The 22,166-nt window shown below is 39.2% G+C and overlaps 2 protein-coding genes across 2 annotated transcripts in view; one reads left to right on the plus strand and one right to left on the minus strand.

Moving 5' to 3' along the window:
- Positions 1–54: 54 nt before the first annotated feature.
- On the plus strand, positions 55–21,825 carry ggps1 (geranylgeranyl diphosphate synthase 1). The gene is made up of 4 exons (XM_061960684.1): positions 55–370; positions 2,551–2,650; positions 3,214–3,284; positions 20,580–21,825. The coding sequence occupies exons 2-4, from the start codon at positions 2,578–2,580 to the stop codon at positions 21,381–21,383; spliced, it is 948 nt and encodes a 315-aa protein (XP_061816668.1). The 5' UTR covers positions 55–370; positions 2,551–2,577; the 3' UTR covers positions 21,384–21,825.
- Positions 16,542–22,166, minus strand: part of b3galnt2 (beta-1,3-N-acetylgalactosaminyltransferase 2) — a 57,549-nt gene continuing 51,924 nt past the window's right edge. Inside the window, exon 14 of the transcript XR_009815274.1 lies at positions 16,542–17,097. The gene's annotated coding sequence lies outside the window, so the exon portion shown is untranslated. The remainder of the gene's footprint in view (positions 17,098–22,166) is intronic.

Here is a 22,166-nt window from a genome sequence, read left to right on the forward strand (position 1 = left end):
TTACGAACCGGAAGTAGCTATCGGGTAATGTGGGTGTATAAATGCAACACACACTGCTCGGCATTATAAAGTACCGCCCACATTCTCCGCGCCTGCTCAATGCGGATATAGCTGCTAACTTTCCTGACAGTCACGTATATTATCTGCACCGTTCAGGGACAAACGTTGCATACAATTCCGTGAGCTGGCTCGTAGCAATAAGTGATATACACGATAGTTGTATCCGTTACCCGAGTCTAAGGTCTTACTGTGGCGAAACAGGACACTTAATGCGCGTCGGGGGCTAGTTGATGTTAGCATGCTAAAACTAGCCACCTAGCCGTGTGTGGCTAACAGGAGTAGCCAGTCATTGTGACAGCAGAGAGCCAAGGTAGGTGGAGATGAAGGAATGTACATTGCATCTGCTTTTAAGTACACTCGGATAATACATCATTTGATTGTGCGTGTTTCGATTAGATACATTAGCACTATTTGGACCATACATTTAACTTCTGAATTTGATATCTATTCTATATGTTAAATGTTTACTATGTCGCCATTATGAGTTAGGTGGGTGATAGTAAATCAATGGAAATATTTCACGTATAATGTATTATTATGATAGTTCAATAGTTGCTCATGTTATTGAAATTAAGAATTGTACTCAGTTTGGTTAAGCCATGATATTAAATAAGATAATACATTATTGCTGGTCTTATTTATTATTATTATAAAAACGTACCACTTTTAATCAATGGCTTGGAAGCTTAAATTGTTTGTTTTATTCAATGGAAGTCTTCATATGCTGTTTTCTCCAAAAACTATTTTGGTGGTCTTTCATGGTCAACCATGTGATGTGCACCAAACATCCTGTCATGTGATCAGTTAGTTTACATTCATTTCAATTGCTGCTAGTTTACTTCATTAAAAAAACGCTAGCAAAATGCTGGCAAGACTGTGCACGTGTGCTAATTTGCATACACACTCTACATATATTAACAGCAAATATTTATAATAAAATGCATTATTTTCTGTGTAGAGTTTGGGTCTTCTCCCAAATACAAAGACATGCACCTGGAGATACGCTGATTGGCAACACTTACAAAATTGGCCTGAGTGTGAATGCTTGTCTATCTGTGTTGGCCCTGCGATGAAGTGGTGACTTGTCCAGGGTGTACCCCGCCTTCCGCCCGAGTGCAGCTGGGATAGGCTCCAGCGACCCCGAGAGGGACAAGTGGTTAAAAATGGATGGACATTAAATTAAGTGTACCTTGGGGATTCACGGTAAATCCCAATCATCCATCCAATAAGTTTCTACAATATTGTTTCTACAATAAGTCCTCATTTGGTTCACGGGTGAGCTGGGGCCAATCCCATTTGAATTCACGCTGGTTCACTAGTTACCAGTCAATCGCAGGGCACATTTGTACAAACTAACACTCAACTATGGACAATTTAGAGTCTCCAGTTAACCTCGTCCTTCTCAAATAGTGGGGTGGGCCCTCCTTCGGGTGCAGCGTGGTGTGATTCTGGGGGGCGTCTTACCCCGGGAACATGCTTTATTAGTATGCAGTATCATGCTTCAAACCCCGCTTCGAACAGCTGTGCACTACAAAACCTGTTTATTGTAGCTATTTTTCTTCATTATTTTGAATACAAAAAATCAGCATACATTTTTTTTTTGAATTTTTTGTTTTTGAGGTTAAAGTGTTTTATATGTTTTGCTCCTTAGTAAATGTGCTGATCAGTTTGAATTTATAATTATTTATGGAGAGTAATTTTATTTTTCAGTATCGCAGGGTTCAAGTTTGTCCAAAAAAAATGCAAAATTATTTTGAATTTCAGGCAAATTGATTCACTTTAAATCTTTTCTGTTACAGACTAAAAATCAATGCCTATAAAGTCGTTTGTTGTAAATTGATCTGTGTTTCTTCATTTTCATAAGGATACATGTTATGCAGGAGTGTACTCGTAACAATTTTATAGACAAATTATACTGTTTATGGTCACAGCGGAGAGTGGAGTGGGTGCGCAAAATGTTTTCTTCCTAAGGAAGTGTACTGAAAATAGTGTAACTGAAAATAATTGAGAAGCACTGAGTTAACCCAAAATGCATGTTTTGCGGATGTGGGAGGTAGCTCGAGTATCCGAAAATAACCCATGCAAACACGGAGAGAACATGCTAACTCCACACATATACAGCATGGCAATACATGCTAACCACTAGCGATGGGAAGGCTGATAACTTAAATATACGTATGCTCACAACTTAAAGCATACCAAAAAGCAGAGACAGACTGTATCTCATAAAAAAACGTAAGTCATGGTACCACTGTAATTAATTTCATGAGGCAAATAACATGTGATGCGCACGTTCACAGAAATAACGTGATATGTAGTCATTACACTGTAATGTACTGCTGAACTATATTGGAAGCGCACAGCTGTTGTATATCAACCCATATATTCATTTAGTGTCGTGCCCTTTTTTTTAAAGGATTGTTGTTTTTGCCCTAAATGTCAAGGCCCCATTTTAATGAAAACGTTTCGATCTTTTCCCCCCTCTATAAGATTTGTGTGAAGTTTTGAATCAAAGGGATGGACCTTGAGCCAGAGGCAGCCTCAGAACGAATTCTCCTGGAGCCATACAAATACTTGTTGCAGCTGCCAGGTGAGTAACTGTGTCTGTGCTGCAACCTCCTCATTGTTTTAACACTGACACACCACACTGTTCAGTAAGAATTTATTGATAAAACATGGTAAAACTCCCGACGGTCAGTGTTACCGCTTCAATTCAAAATGAACATAAAATCGAGATTGATAACTGCACTTTGATTAACTCAAGGATCAGTGATGTGCAATATGATCTGTGGTTGTTGTTGTTTTTTTAATACAACTTGGTTGAGAAGATTTCAGTGTGTATAACGACTTTTGAACACATTCAACAATATCGTGGTTATAATAACTGTGATCATTTTGGTCGCAATAACCGTGATATACGAAATTTTCTTATCGTTACATCACGACTATATAGAAAGCGTGGCTTCCAAATTAGATCTTTATGAGGACCTGCTGCTAACACCTACTGTATCTGTTCTATTGAAGTTACTAAACATCTGTTATCAAGACAAAGGGGCGGATATTCTTTTACGGAGTTTAACATTAACACCAGACACATACCCCATTAATATTAATGCATAAACTAACCAATACTTTACATGTTTGCCTCCTCAGGAAAGCAAGTGAGGACAAGACTTTCTCAAGCATTCAACCACTGGCTCAATGTTCCAGAGGACAAACTGCAGGTGAAACCATATAACTAAATAACTTTTGTTCAAAGGGAACTGCACTTATTTTGGAATTTTGCCTAACGTTCACAATCATTATGAGAGACATGACGATGAATGTTATTTTATTAATGCATTCTAAATATTAAATAAATGCGATCAAAAGTCTGCTTAAAATGGAGTCTATGGAAGTCGCTCAATTCTGCCTATAAAGCCCTTAGAAAAACATCCAAACACCTCCATTAGGGTTTTATATACATGATGTAATTATGTATGTAATGTAACGGGCACATTTATAATAACATGTAATATTTATGTATTTTGATAATTTTCAGCATTCATTTAAAAAACGCATCATAAAATTTGTTTTCTTCATCACTATTTACCGCAGATTTCATGAAAACCAACAAACATAATAAAACATCACTTACCGTACAAAGTCCTATGTCATCAGTATGCCAACTGCTGAGTTCATATATTCACATTTGGATGAAAAATGACTCATAAGAAACGTGGAGTGCAGGGGGAACCAAGTGTCTTTTTGTGTTGTTCTCACCAGTTCTGGGTCCTAAATGGCTGTCAAAGTGTAGCAACTTGTCGGATTATATCCTCAGCCATCTTTTTTCAGGTGAGAGGCATGATTTATGATCTACAATAAACTTCCAGAGAGCGAGGAAGCAGCAGACCACTTGATGATGTAAACATAGGGACACACGGTAGTGATCAGGGTGCCACTATAAATAGTTTGTCTGCGTTAGTGCTTATAACAATATCACTAATACTTGGTTAAATATTCAAGTAGTGGGGCAGTACAAGTACCTGGGAGTCCACTTGAACTGAAGACTGGACTGGAAGGACAACAGCAAAGCTGTTTACAAGAAGGGCATGAGCAGACTCTTTTTCCTGAGGAAGCTTAGGTCCTTTAAAGTGTGCAACAAGCTGTTGGAGATCTTAAACCAGTCTGTTGTGGCCAGTGCCCTGTACTTTGCAGTGGTTTCTTGGGGGAGCAGCACCAGCAAAAGGGACTTAAACCGGCTTGACAAACTGATCCGGAAAGCCGGCCAAACTATTGGCACGCAGTTGGAGGCGTTTGTGTCAGTGAGGGACAGGAGGACACTGGACAAACTGCTGGCCATCATGGACAGTCCTACCCACCCACTCCACCAGACAATTGAGGGACAGCTGAGTTCAGACTCCAACAGGCTCCTTCAGCTTTGTTCCCACAGTGTCCGATTCAAGAACTCCTTCATTCCACATTCCATCCAGCTGTATAATCACTCGCCATACAGCAATAGATTATATCTGTCTATTACCTGACACCTTCTATGTTAGCTACCTCTCTTTGTTTATGTCTATTTTCTGTTGGATCTATTCTCTATTTTATGCTGCAGCTATTACATATACTGTAATATTGTACATGGTAATTGTTATATATTGTATATATGATATACATAAATAATATAATATACCAGTATATATCATATACTGTACATATATTATGTAAATATTACATATGTAATATTTTATATTGCTACTACGGTACATTTTTACTATATTTTATACCTGCTTTGTCCTTTCCATCCTTACACTTTCCATCCTTTGTAACTGAGCTACTGTGTGGAACAATTTCCCTTGTGGATCATTAAAGTTTGTCTCAGTCTAAGTCACAAAATGGAAATGTAGTATTGTTGGCACTTATTGAATAGTTATTTTTCGGATTTTATAGGCAGAATAGAAGACCTTCGATTGGCTCCGCTGTAAGCAGACTTTTATTTACGCTTATTTAATATTTAGAAAGCATTTTTTTTCAATCCATTTGTCATGTCTTTCATAATGATTGTAAACGATTAGCAAAATTCCAAAAGATCAAGTTGTTAATACAATGGAAAACAATATCTTATGAGTTCCAAGTTAATGACTGCAAGTCATTAACTTGCTTAAAACTTGGTGACAGTAAGTGTAGTAGGAATTAAATGCACATTTTCAAAGTATTTGCAACAAAATAGCAATACAAGCTTGGTACAGATAGTAAACACACCCATACATTTTTTTGCATAGTTCAGTATTTACATCTGCATTTACTTTTCCTTAGTTTAAACAGTTGTTTAAACAAAGGGGTTAAGCCATTTTTGCATTGTGTTGGTGCTGCTGTATCGGGTGTGACGTGTCGCGCTGGTATTGTGAAGACTGAAGTGTGTGTGTGAGGGAAATGGTGCCAGTGTGTTGACGCGAGACGTGACGGTTGTCAAAGACCATGCTTCTCAATTCCCTTGTTACTGTCTGTCTTTTCTGCTGGCTGTCATCTAATTACAAACCATTGGTTACAAAAACAAGCTTATTTACCTTTTTGGATGACAGCGCTGATCTCGTTTTTCTACAAACTACCTCTAGTTTGTATGATGTTAGTTGGCGAAATGAAAGACATCTTGTAGCACTTGGTCTTCACTGACAAGTGTCCTACGTTCTGTGGCTGTGCATTTCGAAAAGGTATTGTTTAATTAATCCGTAGTGAACGCAGATAAACTCAGCCAGCATAGTTTTTTGTCCTCTGTTTGCTGTCATGTAGCATTCATGGTACCTCCAACATCCTCACGTTCATGTTTCGCTTCAAGATGATTAAGCTTTATGTGCACCGACGATAAGAAAGCTTGTTGCTGCAATACAAACTAATTACCTCAGTTAAGTTCCGATGAAGTTTGTTTTGAAGGGCGCAGAGCACACCGCTCTAACTATCATCACTCTGGCGTGTGACGTCATCACTACTTGTGCATTGTGCGCAGCTGCCTAACTCCGATCAGAACAAACACTGATTAATTTTCATTCATTTATGGTAACGCAATCTTTTTTTATTACACACACATATAAACATATTTTCTTCAAATTGTGCAGGTTACTAAAATAGGGACTTTTGTCGAGGTGAGAACCAATTAATTAATTTACATTGATTCTCATGGGGAACTCTGCTTCATTATACAAACGTTTCACTTTACAAACCATGTTCAAGAACCAAATAAGTTTGTAAATAGAGGTTCTACTGTATATTATCTGTGAGGTGTTTGCATAGTCCCTGTATCTCCAGCAGCTACAGTATAAAACTAGGGCTGCAGCTATCGATTTGATTTAGTAATCTTATCGATTGTTTTTTTGCGTAATCTGATAAGACGCACTTTTATAGCCTCGTTTCTTATTTTAGGGAAAATGGTAAACAATGATTTTTCTGGTTGTCATAACCTTTTATGCTTTTCGTTTAAATTAAGCTAATCAACATTGAAATTCCATTTAACATGTGAATAAAAAATAAAAATCATGTGTAGCCTAAAATTGGTTAACAAATCTAAGAATTAGGGCTGCACAATTAATCGAATTTTAATCGGGATCACGGCTACCACAATTAAATGAATGAATGAATGAATTATCTTTATTTGTCATTGTGCATGTACAGGTACAGGTCCAACGAAATTTAGGTTGCTTCCCTGAGGTGCTTTGCATTTAAAAAAAAGAAGAAACCACACAATATACAGAAACAACACAATATGCAATATACCGTACAATATACAAATGAGGGTGATCATCGGCGATTTTAACATTTAAAAAGCAGGCTCCGCTGCATATCAAATCAAACCGCGCGCACATCCACGCCACAGGCCATTGTGTATGAGCACAACACAGCATCATGTTACTGGTCGCTCCTTCACTCACTTGCTCTGACTCTGAGTTTTATGACAGGAGGAAACCATGTGCATGGAACTTTGCCATAACTTGTTTATAACGTCTTGTCATTTGTTTTTTGGGATGGTCACGCGTCATTTGTTTAATAGCTAAAATGTTTTGTCGTATCATTGAATTGAACACAGGCTGTAAAGTCTCAGCATGCTGAGTTGTCAGTGAGGCACAAAGCGTGTGTATTAAATGGGAGATGTCACTACTATTTAATTTTCATTGGCTAAACTGTTGCACTGAGCTACATAGTTGTTTTAGACTTCATTTTCATTGACTAAACTGCTTTATATTTTGTATTTGTTTCATGTCAGAAAGTTATTACTTGTGACGGTGTTTTGCAGTGTATAGTTAATTCCTACATGACTTTGGTCTGCTCAAACTCTTTGTGGATCTGTACAGTTACTGTTCTGTTACTGTATTGTTCACACAACAAACAATGAAATGTATAATCAAGCAAGTCAAGAAAGGGTGTCCAATTGATGAGACGTGGGCCACCCATGAAACATGGATGTTTTTTTTATGCCACCATAAAAAAACATAAAAAATGGGAAAAATAGCGCTGAAGACATAATTTAATGAGGAAAAAGCTGACACAGTAATACTAATAATGATCAAAAACTTAAATATGTCATTTAAACATATGGATGGATAACAATCAACCCCATCCCCCCAACCTATCATAATGGATAATAGTGATAAATAATCATAATTTACTTATTAATACAAATAATTGTGATTATTATTTTGGCCATAACCGTGCAACCAGGTCAAACAAAAAAGTCAAAATATGATAATAGTATTATAGCGGCTATTTATAATCAAATACAGTAATGAATAAGCACATTCTATGTAACCTTAAACATTTCTAAATAGTGTATGTATGTAACAATTTAACACACACATTTGAATAAGTATTAATTGAAGTGGTGCTTGATATTTTGACAAACAACTTGTTAACAAACATACAAACTGTAGATACGCTAACATGTTATCACATGCCCCAATGTGTTTGAATAGCACTTTTGTTATGCCAGTCAAGCATACAGTATAAGATGGCGTTACCTGCCTTATAAAATAAAGTTTTATCCTGTTTCTGCTTGTTTGCACTGTAAATGCGTGTAAATGTACTGCAGCATCAATATAGTACTCTTGTGAAATGCCAGCTGAGTTTGACAGTGCAAACTTTGCACCCTGTTGGCTGTCTTTTTTTTAAATTTAAAATAATAAAACAATTTTGACAGCTTCTATTCTGTTAGGGTGGGGGCATTTCCTCCTTGTAGCTGTTTCCCCTTGAGCCATTTTCTCCATCTCCACTCATTCTTTTACAGCTCTTTATGTGTGCTCTTTTGCAGTAGCTGTACAAAAACTCTTGTCCATGTATTTTAGATTCTAGGCCTACCTAAGATTGCAGTCCAGATTTCATAACAATTGTTGAAAGCAACAGAATATAAATCTAAGCTTCAATCCCTATGTGAGACAAGAAACATGTATCTCTTTTTTATGCATTCTAAATCGTAAAAAACACTAGCAAAAGGTGGCTTACAATGCAGGTAATGGGGATTCTATTCTATGTATGTAATGTAGTAGCATACACTTTCATAATACCATTTAATATTTACAGTATTTTGGTCATTTTAATCATGATCTTTTTCAGGCATTATTTGATTGATCTAGCACTAATTATTTTGGGCATATTAATTTCACAGAGCGGATAGTAACGTTCACTATTTCCGTCAACAAAAACTACTACTACTAATTATGGCAGACTGCATGAAAGCCAACGACGACTACTTTAGGACAAATGATGATCCAGAACCTTATATTTTTGAGCCCGAATACACAGAGGATGAGCTATAGGTTTTACTAGCTGAGTAATAGTAGATCATGCTTAAAGTACCAGTAGAGTGGAAAAAAAACTAGTTGCCTCTATATTGAAACTGTTAACATATACTGTATATCTAATGTATGACACCAAAAGACTTACAAAGTTTGCAAGTAAATAGATATGATCAAAATAGTATCAATGTCACAGATTCCCAATAAATTTTGAGAGATAATGAGCTAGCCAGTAGGGCTGGGCGATATGGCCTTTTATTAATACCTCGATATTTTTAGGCCATGTCACGATATATATCTCGATATTTTGCCTTAGTTTGAATTAATACTTGATGCCTAAAAGTCACACCAGTATGATGATTGTATGTGTCTATATTAAAACATTCTTGTTCATACTGCATTAATATATGCTCATTTTAATCTTTCATGCAGAGAGGGAAATCACAACTAAGTCAATTGACCAAAACTGTATTTATTAAGCAGCGGCACAAACATTCATGTAATTTCAAAACAAAGTGCAAGATTGTCAGAGACATTTTAAAACAAGCTATAAGTGCACTTTTGTGCATGATGTCACCAAGATGACATATCAAAACAACACTAAATTAAAGTGCAGTTTTTGTACAGAACGCCACTACAATATTTTAAAACAAATAAAGGGCACTTTTGTGCATGATTTCACATAATATATTTCAAAAACTGTAAAATAAAAATCAGCCGCATAATAGGAAATCAAATACTATATGTCCTTCGCTATGTGGTAGGTTACTGCGGACGTTATCTCCTTCTGTTTTTTTCATACGGTGTTGATCTGGAAATAGAAGACGCCAGGCTCAATTGGGTCAGTGCTGGTTGCTTCGGCATTTTGTTGGGTGTGGCACCGGCGGAGATGTTGACCTGCAGAGTTTCAAGCACTCCTTATTCTCTAGCGGGTGACTTCAAATGATGGTACAAATTAGTAGTGCTTCTAATTTTTTTGGCGCAACGCTTTTGCCGCATACTTGACATATTATGGTTGTCTGTTCAACATCTTCCCGCCTGAAGCCAAACCACCGCCAGACGATGGACCCCGTGCTGTTTTTTGGGGGGGGGAATTAATTCTTCTTCCTCCATTTGTTACCAGATTGGCACCTTCTCTCTCTTGTATTACCACTCGCACCGCTCTGCTTGCACCACCTGCCACAGCTAACGTTACCCATGCCGCTACCTCTCTGCTCAGCGAGAGCGTATGACGTTGCACGCACGACAGTATGTGACGTGTGTAAGAAGGTGCGCTTGTTTTACCTCTCTGAGAAGGAGAGACAAGAAAAGAGTGAGAAAAGCCTGTAGTGTAATGCTCGCAGCTAAAAGCAACTGCTTGAGAACATACTCGAATACTCACAAAATAGTCATTTTCTACATCGAACAGAGACAACCCACGATATATATCGAGTTTATTCGATTATCGCCCAGCCCTACTAGCCAGTCACATGATCGTGTGACGTACAGATAGGAACCACAGATCCCTTCATCACCAACAATGCAAATCTTGCAGACTTTGAGAGCCAATTACGATTACTTTGGTCCCAAATAAGAAACACAAACTACAAACATCACTTACTGTACAATGTCCACTCTCACTGGGATGTTGACTGATGGGATGTTTATACCTTTCAGCACAAGACTTATCTTCCCAGTTCAGAGTTTAGATAATGAATTCAGCATAGTCCTTCCTCTCTCCTCACATAGAAAAAAAGTTTGCATCAAACAAGCATCTAGTCGTGTCTTCCTGGCGATGTCTCTGGGTCTAGGTTTCTTGTCAAAGTTGACCAACTTCTGGGTTTATAGCCACAACCTTTTACTATACAGGTGAGGCATTATTTATAATGTCGCACAAACTTTTACCAACTTACAGGCGATGCAACAGCTCACTATAGCTATGTGCACAGACACATTTAATTGGATTAAAAGCCTAACCGGAATGAAAAGGCTTCATGTAAACACAGGGTTCGGAATATTCTGACCCGATCAAACGCGTCCGGGTCAAAATTTAATTCCGATCGAGACAGGTGGTTTATGCCAAAAGTCATTTGGATTGTAGCACATGAAAACATCTGAAATTCTGGTTAGAATTATCCTTACTGCGCATGTCTCTGATGTCAGTTATAACTAAATATAATAGTCTCTGATTGAAGGGAATGTCTTGTTGCTGTCTCTCCCCATTCAACATGTACAGAAGTAGCGTAATATACTGTTGGGTTTGTTGCTTTAAAACGAGTGTAGCAAAAACAAAAGTATGGTCTGGAGTGTCACGTGTCGATGTAACAAAAGGGATGAACGAGCTGTTTTATTCACGACATTACAGCTACTCCAAGTGCTAACTGCTAGCCTCAAACACATACAAAGAATGTCGTAACATGAAGACGCGCCGTTACCCGTACATAATCACAATATAAAAAGCACAGAACAGCTCCATTTCAAAAAGAGATGTAAAACAAAAGCAGTGAAGAACGAAAAAATGATAAATACCGTAAAAACGTCGGACAAGCAGAAAGCCATGTTTAACAGTGTAAGTCACTTTTTCAGCACCTGCAGTGAGCAAACTCTTCCAAGAGATGGCGCCATAGCACAAACAAACACACCGTTCTGTTTGTTAGCTTCTGCACATGTCAAAGTATTCCGATTTAAGGTGTGATGCATGAAAATGCATGTCGTCATCATCAGATCATTTTTTCAGGGTCCATGTATACAGTAACATTCTAATCCAAATAATGATCAGATGTACATGTTGTCCATGTACACATAGCTAGTGTTATAGGATGCTTTTTAAAAAGACTTTATAGGCAAAATAGAATCATTTCATTAGCTACATTGTTAGCCACCTCTTGCCAGAGTATTTTTTTATTATTTTTTTGCAATTTAAAATGCACAAAAAAAAAGGACATGTTCTTGTCTCACAATTGTAAATGATAGGCAACATTTCAAAAGGAGTGCAGTACCTCTTTAAACTTCATCTCAGTCCGATAATGATTGTAACCTTCTGCAGAGGTCCTGAAAAAGGACAAACAGGCATGTATTCATACATTTCCTATGTAACTTGCACACACTGGGCTAAACTAATTGATTTATTCGAGTGGTGCTAACCAATAAGCTGTCAGCTCATTGTCCAGCACAGCTCTTAAGGATATTAAGAGTAAGGCTTTAACAGTGTACTGTAGCACAGCCACACTCACTGGAATCAGTTTCACTCACCCCTCTAAGCCTCACTCTCATCCGGGTCACAGAGCCATTGTAACCGTGGTCATCCTGCAGAGTCTAGTCCTGTACATGCTGGGCTTGAACCACAGTCCACAAATCCTCATGATTGAGAGTGACCTAAAAGGCACGTGCTGTCAACTCTTTGTTGAGTACAGCTGTTGGGAAGTGAGGTTTAGACAACATCCCATGCATGTGCATTTAAGGCAGACTACATCCTGAATTGGTTTCCAATCAAAGGGTTCTCAGGAACAGGATACAAATAATGTGTTTAAGTGAGTTAACACAAAGGCGACATAGGCGGAAGTCAGTCAGGTTGTTCACGTTGGTAAGCCTTGACTCACTGATAATTCTCACAGGCTGTTTGGTGCAGATGGAGCACACAGACTTTGTGTGTTTTTGGGCAACAGCAGGTAAAGCCACAGTTTCAATCGATATTTGGACTTATTTTTGTATTAAACCTGCAATAGCCTACAATCTACAGGACCAAAGCAGTGTGGGTTCTTGACATTAAGGCACAAATCGATAGTATAACAGCTTTTGAAAATGGCTTCTTTGTTGCTGTCACTGTGCTTTACAGCTTGATCGCGCTGGTCAAATTCTGTACCATAAATCTGAACATTTTCACCTGTTTGAGGTTAAATTTAAACACATTCAAGATCAAATGTATAGCTGTCAATAAAACGGTATACCTCAACTGCGTAACACAATTATCGGACCACCTGAGCTGGCTCCTTCAGCTTCTCTGAGAAGGCAGAACTTTATTACGCATTACATTCAACCACAACCCACTATTTCTATTCAGAAATAATGACAACAAATGATGTTTACCTTTTCAAGTGTTTTACTGTTGTTTTGTTTTGATAAAACCATTTTAAGAGTCAGCAGTATATTTGTCTGTTGCGAAGGACTGGAGCCGCACTTTAATTGCATTGCGCACACTACAAACCAAGAGCTAGCTTTGGTGTTCCCCGCGCCAGGGGGAGATGCACGGTCGCTTTTCTTTTTTTGAGTTCCACAGCCAGCGTGTTTGTGTATGTCCAAGCAGAAACGGCTAGTCATGGAAGTGAAGTGAAGTGAATTATATTTATATAGCATGTTTCTCCAGTGACTCAAAGCGCTTTACATAGTGAAACCAATATCTAAGTTATATTTTTAAACCAGTGTGGGTGGCACTGGGAGCAGGTGGGTAAAGTGTCTTGCCCATGGACACAACGGCAGGAACGAGGTTGGCAGAAGCGGGGATCGAACCTGGAACCCACAAGTTGCTGGCACGGCCATTCTCCCAACCGAGCTATACCGCCCCTGTCGTGTCTTGGTGTCCAAAACACTAAAGAAAAGCACTGTCTTGTTCCCACTGCAGCAATATGCTACTGCAGCACCTCCCATATAAAACAATACATGCACCAATGGTACTTTACACCTGCAGTATCAGAGATGCAGAAGGTGCCGCAAAGTACCTCAAAAAAGACATTTAATTATATTTACTTTATTTTAACTTGAATCGTTTTTAATTTCAGTCTTTATTTGTGGAAACAAGTTCAAGTTCTTCACGCATGCAAAGTTATAAAAGAACTCAAAAGTGCACCTGCATTATTTTGTGACTCAGCCAAATGAAAATATATTTACTGTATACGACATATAAACCATGTCATAGTAGTTTTCCTAAAAGCAGTGGTGGTGTTGTTCCAACACTTCCACCCTACATGGCAAATTAATATTCAAATCTCGTCTGAACTCATCTTGTTCTCGTGAAACCAATATATTGTATCGTCTTTTAAGATGGTTGTACAAACCCCGTTTCCATATGAGTTGGGAAATTGTGTTAGATGTAAATATAAACGGAATACAATGATTTGCAAAAACTCATATTCAGTTGAATATGCTACAAAGGCAACATATTTGATGTTCAAACTGATAAACATTTTTTTTTGTTGCAAATAATCATTAACTTTAGAATTTGATGCCAGCAACACGTGACAAAGAAGTTGGGAAAGGTGGCAATAAATACTGATAAGGTTGAGGAATGCTCATCAAACACTTATTTTTGGAACATCCCACAGGTGAACAGGCAAATTGGTAACAGGTGGGTGCCATGATTGGGTATAAAAGTAGATTCCATGAAATGCTCAGTCATTCACAAACAAGGATGAGACAAGGGTCACCACTTTGTCAACAAATGCATGAGCAAATTGTTGAACAGTTTAAGAAAAACCTTTCTCAACCAGCTATTGCAAGGAATTTAGGGATTTCACCATCTACGCTCTGTAATATCATCAAAGGGTTCAGAGAATCTGGAGAAATCACTGCACGTAAGCAGCTAAGCCCGTGACCCTCGATCCCTCAGGCTGTACTGCATCAACAAGCGACATCAGTGTGTAAAGGATAACACCACATGGACTCAGGAACACTTCAGAAACCCACTGTCAGTAACTACAGTTGGTCGCTACATCTGTAAGTGCAAGTTAAAACTTATGAAGCCTAAAATACCACAACGGAGACCCCTGGACTGTTGAACAACTTAAGCTGTACATCAAGCAAGAATGGGAAAGAATTCCACCTGAGAAGCTTAAAAATGTCTCCTCAGTTCCCAAACGTTTACTGAGTATTGTTAAAAGGAAAGGCCATGTAACACAGTGGTGAACATGCCCTTTCCCAACTACTTTGGCACGTGTTGCAGCCATGAAATTCTAAGTTAATTATTATTTGCAAAAAAAAAAAAAAAGTTTATGAGTTTGAACATCAAATATCTTGTCTTTGTAGTGCATTCAATCGAATATGGGTTGAAAAGGATTTGCAAATCATTATATTCAGTTTATATTTACATCTAACACAATTTCCCAACTCATATGGAAACGGGGTTTGTACCATCATAAGCCGGATTCGCATATACTAGTTTTCGGGATGCAGTTCTAAGAACTACCACACTCGAGTATAGTTATAGGAACTACCCTTCCCTATAGGGACTTTTCCTTTTCACATTCGCACATGGCTGGGGATGCTGGGGATGCTTGGTAAGAGACATGTGTGACGCACATTCGCCTGCGACCTGTGACGTATTACTTGAGTGCTTCACCCACCACTGCAAAACAACCAACAACCCGCCCGCAAAAAGTGAACAGAAAAACAATGGAGACCTCGGCGGATACTGTGTTCATGATCGTCTGCTTGCCAGGAATAATAACAATTGGTGGTAAAATTCGCATCTAATTACGTTAATGGAGGAGCACACCGAGGGAGTAAGGGCACGAGGAATCCAGCGACATGTGACATTACTGTTTCATGGAAGACTAAAGGATAGCAACACGCCGCAGATGAAGAAGGAAACATGTAAGTCACTTATTATTAATTACCGTATGTGCTGATAATATAGGCCTACGTATCCTATAAGTAAACATTCCAGGCGGTATTTGACTGTTAGTATTGAGCAGATTACAATGTGTGGATATTTTAGACGTTACGTATTGTGTAACTCACGTATTCTCGTTGTATTTCAGATGTTGCTGCAACTCATTGCACAACACTCCTCGCCGTCCATCTGGGTTCGGACTAAAGTAGAAGACTGGTGGAGAAGGGTTGTCCCCAATTTTACCGATGAGCAGTGGATTGAACATTTAATGAATAAATTATCCATTTATCGCTGGCTATGTCCATTTTTCCAGTTGCGATCTAGTAAACAACGCTGTGAAACTTTTTAAAAATGGCGGGTCTGTGTTGTGTTTAGGAGAAGCGCATATAGTCAGTTCAACCAATCACCAAACACCTACGTATTTTAGTTCCTATGGGACTCAGTTTAGACCCTGCCTCAGAGTAGGAGCTAAAATGGTTCTAGGATCTGAGGGCTATAATCCCTAGTTCCCGTATGTTGGAACACGACGACAAACTGCTCAGTACTAAAAAGGTTATAGGAACTCCAAAAAGTCCCTACAGTCGGAAAACGACTATCCACGTATGCTTTAATATTATAACTTTATAACTTTTCTAACTGGTTTATTAATACATTGATCACCATACCTAAAGGGGGATGGGCTGATTGGCAACACTAAAGATTGGCCCTAGCGTGTCAATGTGAGTGTAAATGCTTGTCTCTGTGTTCTCCCTGTGATGAGGTAGCCACTTGCCCAGATACCCTTGCCTTCTTCCCGTGGGACAAACGGTAGAAAATGGATGTACGGGTAGATAACTAAACAATCTCTGTGAAAGTCATTTTCCTACTTTATCATATTACAACAAACAGTTTAATGTTTTGTTATTAATAGCAGGAGGGTGAAGAAAAAAGATGCTTTTAAGGCACAAAGTACTTTTTTAGTCAGTTCACACGATCAGTTTTTGAATTTATTATTGCATTATCTGGTAAAAATGTAGAACTTGCTAATAAAGGCAATACATCTGACCACGATGATTTCATCAACTAAATATCTCACTTTAAGGCGCATAAGTACACCTGACAATTGTTTTTTATCAAATGAAATGTGGATCTATTTAGGATTCATTAGATTTTATTGAGCATCGCCCTGATGAGCTTTGCACTGCTTACACATCGCTGGGTTGTGATGTAAACGCAGAGAACAATCTTGATGCCTTATCATGCTGTACAACAATCTTCTCTCTTGAAAAAAATAATAACCACAATTGTTTTTGTGGCTACTACAATTCACTTTTTTTTGTTGATGTGTACATGAATTTTTAATGTATCCAATTGGCAGCGCTACTGAAGATTCACAACATTATTATTACAACATGTCACATTTCCTGGCTGCTCCCCCGCTTTGTGTTCCTCTTCATATTGACATTTCTCTTTGCGCTTCATGTGACCTACATTTGTTCGTATCACAAACACATTTGACTTCAGTCCTCTGCGACATGCCTTCTAATTCCAATCGGGAGTGAATTATGGCTCAATGTGCCCCCGCGCCCCTCCTCCTCCTCGTGTGGCGGCTCAGTAAACTCCCGCTGAACCCATCATGCAGACTGAGAGCGCTCCTCTCACCATCGTTAGTGCTTTGCTGCCAAGAAGTCGCCGCCATGGAAACTACTGTGCCTTCAGATAAATGGAGGTAGTGAGCATGGAGTATCAGTCATTTGGGCATCAACTGTACATTAAACGTAATGTGTGCCGTGTTTGTGATGTTTCCACGCTGGGCTGTTAGTATGGTGCAGTCCATTAGACAGTTTGACTGTAGTTAATTGATTATACCAGTGGTTCGCAAACGTTTTTCACCAAGTACCACCTCAGAAAAAACTTGGCTCTCCAAGTACCACCACAATAACCAACATTAAAATACAGTAGCGTAGTAGACCTAAGTCTTCATTTAAAACGAGGCAGATATTTATTTAACAGGTATATTTCATATTTTTGCCACTGTAACATTACACAGTTTGAAAGGTAACACTGTGTTTGAATAGGAAAATAAAACACTGTACTTTGATCAAGTGATTATTTGGGGTACCACTAGTGGTACATGTACCACAGTTTGAGAATCACTGGTCTAAACTACAGTTGTCCAGTAACCACATCCTGCTCACTCCTGGGGGATGTTTTTTAAATGGTGGTGGTGTTTGGGGCTTGCTCTATGTAATGATGCATGTATGCTGTTTGATAATCATTGTTTTATGGCATTAGTCAGTTTTTACTTTAAAAACTCTGCTTGTGTAGCCAACAAAAAGACCGCTAATTGCTACTACTGACTTCCCCTTGGTATACTGCACTTGTCTGCATTCTTAACAGATCAGCATTTATGGCTTTGGCAAAAAGAAACTTGCACCATCAGCAAATCGTGGCGAGAAATCAATGAGGACTTGTGGAGCAGTGAAGGCACGGGCAGTCTTGCTAAACACATTCAAAAGTAATTATCTTTGAGCCATTTATTGATGTGAGTTTTGGTTTTACTGTGGCAGCACAGCTTGTATATACACCAAACATTCAGTTAATGTGAGCCTGCAACACTGCTTTTTGATGAGCAGTTATTGGGAGTACAGTTTGAAGTCAACAACCTTCTTATGTGTAGCTAACGCGGTGTCTTCACATGCAAGTGGCCTGCCAAGGTTTCGGGGTGAGTGAAAGGTTGTTTGGCGGCCTTGGCCATCTGCCTGACCCACGAAGCTTTCCTTTGTGCAGCTTGGCCCCTCGCGCAAACTCTTATTTTTACAAGTGGGCACAGGAATACAAACACACGCTTGACAGTAAATTCATTATTATTCCAACATGGAATAGGGCTGCAGGATTAATCGACATCGAATCGATGGCAAGGTTTTAATTAGTGCGATAAATAACCGCATTTGGTTTTTTTTTCGTCAGCAGTTGAGTGACAGACTTGTTCACCAATCAGAATAGTTGAGCCCCGCGTTTATCTCTCACTTCAAACAAGGAGAAAGAGGTCTCACTGTGTGCATCGCTCTCTCAGCACTTAAACGTGTTTAACAGTAGAATTAACTGAACACAGTAAGACCTCTTTTCAGTTATTCAAATCACAATCTTTGATGGATGGCGTGGCGCAGTTGGGAGAGTGATCGTGCCAGCAACCTAAAGGTTGCTGGTTCAATCCCCACCTTCTACCAACCTCGTCACGATCCGTGTGTCCTTGAGCAAGACACTTCACCCTTGCTCCTGATGGGTCATGGTTAGCGCCTTGCATGGCAGCTCCTGCCATCAGCGTGTGAATGGGTGAATGTGGTAATATTGTCAAAGCGCTTTGAGTACCTTGAAGGTAGAAAAGCGCTATACAAGTATAACTCATTTACCATTGTTATTGGTAGGCAGAGAGTGGGGCGGCAGCTTTACACACAGGAAGCACACGTACAGACAGCCTCCCGAATCGCTACTGAGAAGTGTCGCAAAGAAACAAAAATTAGGAGGGAGAAGATATGATTACAAACCAAATTATTATTTGTATTGTTGTGGTAATATTTCAGCTTTAAATTGGATGGGCAATTTGAACCTATGAACATGGATAAACGAGCAAGTGATCATGTGATAGCAGTAAACAAAGACAACGTCCGGTCTCCTTTTTCCAACTGAGAAAAAAATGATGCTCAATATTTATTTAGGTAAACATTTTGCTTACAGAAATGAGTAATTTTTGCTTTTATGTGTATATATATTTAGTATAACAAAGTTATTTACCTTTCAATTACAGTACAATAGTAAGCATTTCTACAGTTATGAGAAATATAAGTTCCATCCCATCCATTTTCTACCGCTTGTCCCTTTTTGGGGTCGCTGGAGCCTATCTCAGCTGCATTCGGGCGGAAGGCGGTGTACACCCTGGACAAGTCGCCACCTCATCGCAGGGCCAACAAATATAAGTTAATCATTTCAAATGGTTACTTGTATTATATATTGCGATAACATACATAGTAAACACTGTATAGTTTAACTGGTTATTTCTTCAGTTTAATAGCATGATGTAGGCAAAAGCGCTCAGTCTGTCTGCATTAAAAAACTTTTTTTTTTTAATCATTGCATATTGTTCTAATGTGTGGCACCTTGAGACAAGAAGATGTGGATTGACAGTCTCAAAGTAACATGTCTTCCTTCACTCGTTAACAGCTAATTTAATCGCAACCTTGGAGAGAAAAATCCCAATTAGATTTTTTCTCAAAATTGTGTCCTGGAATATCCTCACCATAATAGGATACCCACAAACTACTTTTAAGTGAAGTATATAAGCACATTGTGCTAATACAACAGATGTCCTCTCAAGGTTCTTACACATGGAGCAGTGATTTAAAAACAAACTGAACTTCACATAAGAACTATAGCAACAAAGGCAAGGGAAAAGTGTTAAACTGTCTTAAGTGTGCTTTGTAGAAAACTGATTGGAAAGTTGTCCTAAGAGTAATATCATTAACAGGCTTTTATTTATTTTAACATGTGTATTCACTTGCATATCAACTTTACATGTGTGCTTAGGCATTACAGATGCAAAGGATATTGTGAGGGAGTGTAAGGCATCCAATTAGGAAGATACTTTATTGAAGGGTATTCTGGAATAACTATTCTCTTAAAGCAAAGAAAAGTTTTTCATTTCCAATTTGTTTGCAGCATTCATTTTGCCATAGTAAAACAAATTATTAGGGTTATGGCACATGGACCAAAGAAAAATACATGCACTTGTGGCAATAATTCAGTCTTGGTGGAAATCTACACACTAACATTCTAAAAACTAACCAAATATATTTGCAAACTATACTGTTATCTTTTTTAATACATTTGAAATACTTCGAGTAATCTAGTATTTTTGAAGAGGTAAAGAGGTGTTGAGCTCGACTTCCAGTCTCCCACCTGGTCTTTTTCTCTCAGACCCTCAGATTAGCATTGTGTGAGTGAGCATGTAAACATGGCGCCCTCTGCTGTTTGCCAGCTGCAGTGCATCAACAAAACAATATTTGTACTGTCAGCGATACAAGGAGTACCTGAAGTAAACCTTGCTGTAATATTGTTTATGTTGCAGGTCAGGTCTGGTGAATTAATTATTATTGTTAAAAAGGGCCACTTACCTGAGTATCCATTGTGTTGTTTAGGTGATCATCGAAGTGACGGAGATGCTGCACAACGCCAGCTTGCTCATAGATGACATTGAGGACAGCTCCAAGCTGCGGCGAGGCTTCCCCGTAGCCCACAGCATCTACGGCATTCCTTCCGTCATCAACTCCGCTAACTACGTCTACTTCTTGGGTTTGGAAAAGGTGCTGACGCTGGAGCACCCAGAGGCTGTGCGCGTCTTCACGCGGCAGCTGCTGGAGCTGCACCGCGGCCAGGGCTTGGACATCCATTGGCGAGACACGTACACCTGTCCCACCGAGCAGGAGTACCGCAACATGGTGCTGCAGAAAACTGGTGGGCTCTTCGGCCTGGCAGTAGGCCTAATGCAGCTCTTCTCCGACTGGAAGCAGGACTTGAAACCACTCCTGGACACGCTGGGTCTCTTCTTTCAGATCCGGGATGACTACGCCAACCTGAGCTCACGCGAGTACAGCGAGAACAAGAGCTTCTGCGAGGACCTAACAGAAGGGAAGTTCTCTTTTCCCACAATCCACGCCATCTGGTCACGCCCTGAGAGCACCCAGGTGCAGAACATCCTCCGGCAGCGCACCGAGAACATGGACATTAAACGCTACTGCGTGGACTACTTGGAGAAGGTGGGCTCGTTCGCGTACACCCGCCAGACGCTACGTGACCTGGAGGCAGAGTCCTATCGACTAGTCAAAGAGTTTGGGGGGAACCCTCAGCTGGAGAGCCTGGTCAAAATCCTTAGCCACATGCACCAGGAGGTGGACACAACAGGAGAGTCTAACTGTGAGCTGCAGTCCAACCAGGACAACTGAACTCTGTTTCCTGCATACCAAATGAACATAGTGAAGTTGTTAATGTAGGGAAACGCAATTCTAGCACATGCAATCATGTTCAAACATCGAAGAGGTCATAAGTCCATTTGCTTCTAAACGTAAAAAGTTCCAGTGGACCACATTTCATTTCCTTCCTCTGCAACAAACACCATCAAACATTGTGCAAGGTTTTAAAGCACTTTGAGTGCCTTGAAGGTAGAAAAGTGTTTTAATAATAAAGCCCATTTGCTGATGTTTTGAGTGCTGAAGTGACATGTTGGTCCTTATTCATCACTCATGTCTGTCTTACTTGTTACACTACTGCTACTGCTTGTGTGCATTGATTCCTCACAGTATGATCACATTTACTTTATTTCATCACTCTCTGTTGTCATTACATGCATTTGTATCTACTAAATAAAGACTATTCATAAATCTTAAACTGTCATGTTTTGCTGTTATTAGCTTTCTTCACTGACATTTTAAATCCCCAGCCCAGTTGGATTTTACTAGCTCTATGTACTGAGCATTTTGGAGCCAAAAACTCGTGTTTTGTTGTGCCTACTAATGTATTTCTAGAATTGAAACATGTACACAAACTAAGATACGCACAAATCTTAAATATTGAGCATTTTTTAGTTATCTGCAGCGTACACGGCTCTTGTATTTCCATATTCAGCGAGTAAAGAAATGGCAAAAACCTTGAGTTGATTTTCACACAAGCTGGTTGCTATGGACATGGCTGCTGCTTTATGGCAACTTTTGTCTGACGTACAAAGCTTA

This window comes from Nerophis lumbriciformis, linkage group LG02 (assembly GCF_033978685.3).
Source record: "Nerophis lumbriciformis linkage group LG02, RoL_Nlum_v2.1, whole genome shotgun sequence".
NCBI classification, from domain to species: Eukaryota; Metazoa; Chordata; class Actinopteri; order Syngnathiformes; family Syngnathidae; genus Nerophis; species Nerophis lumbriciformis.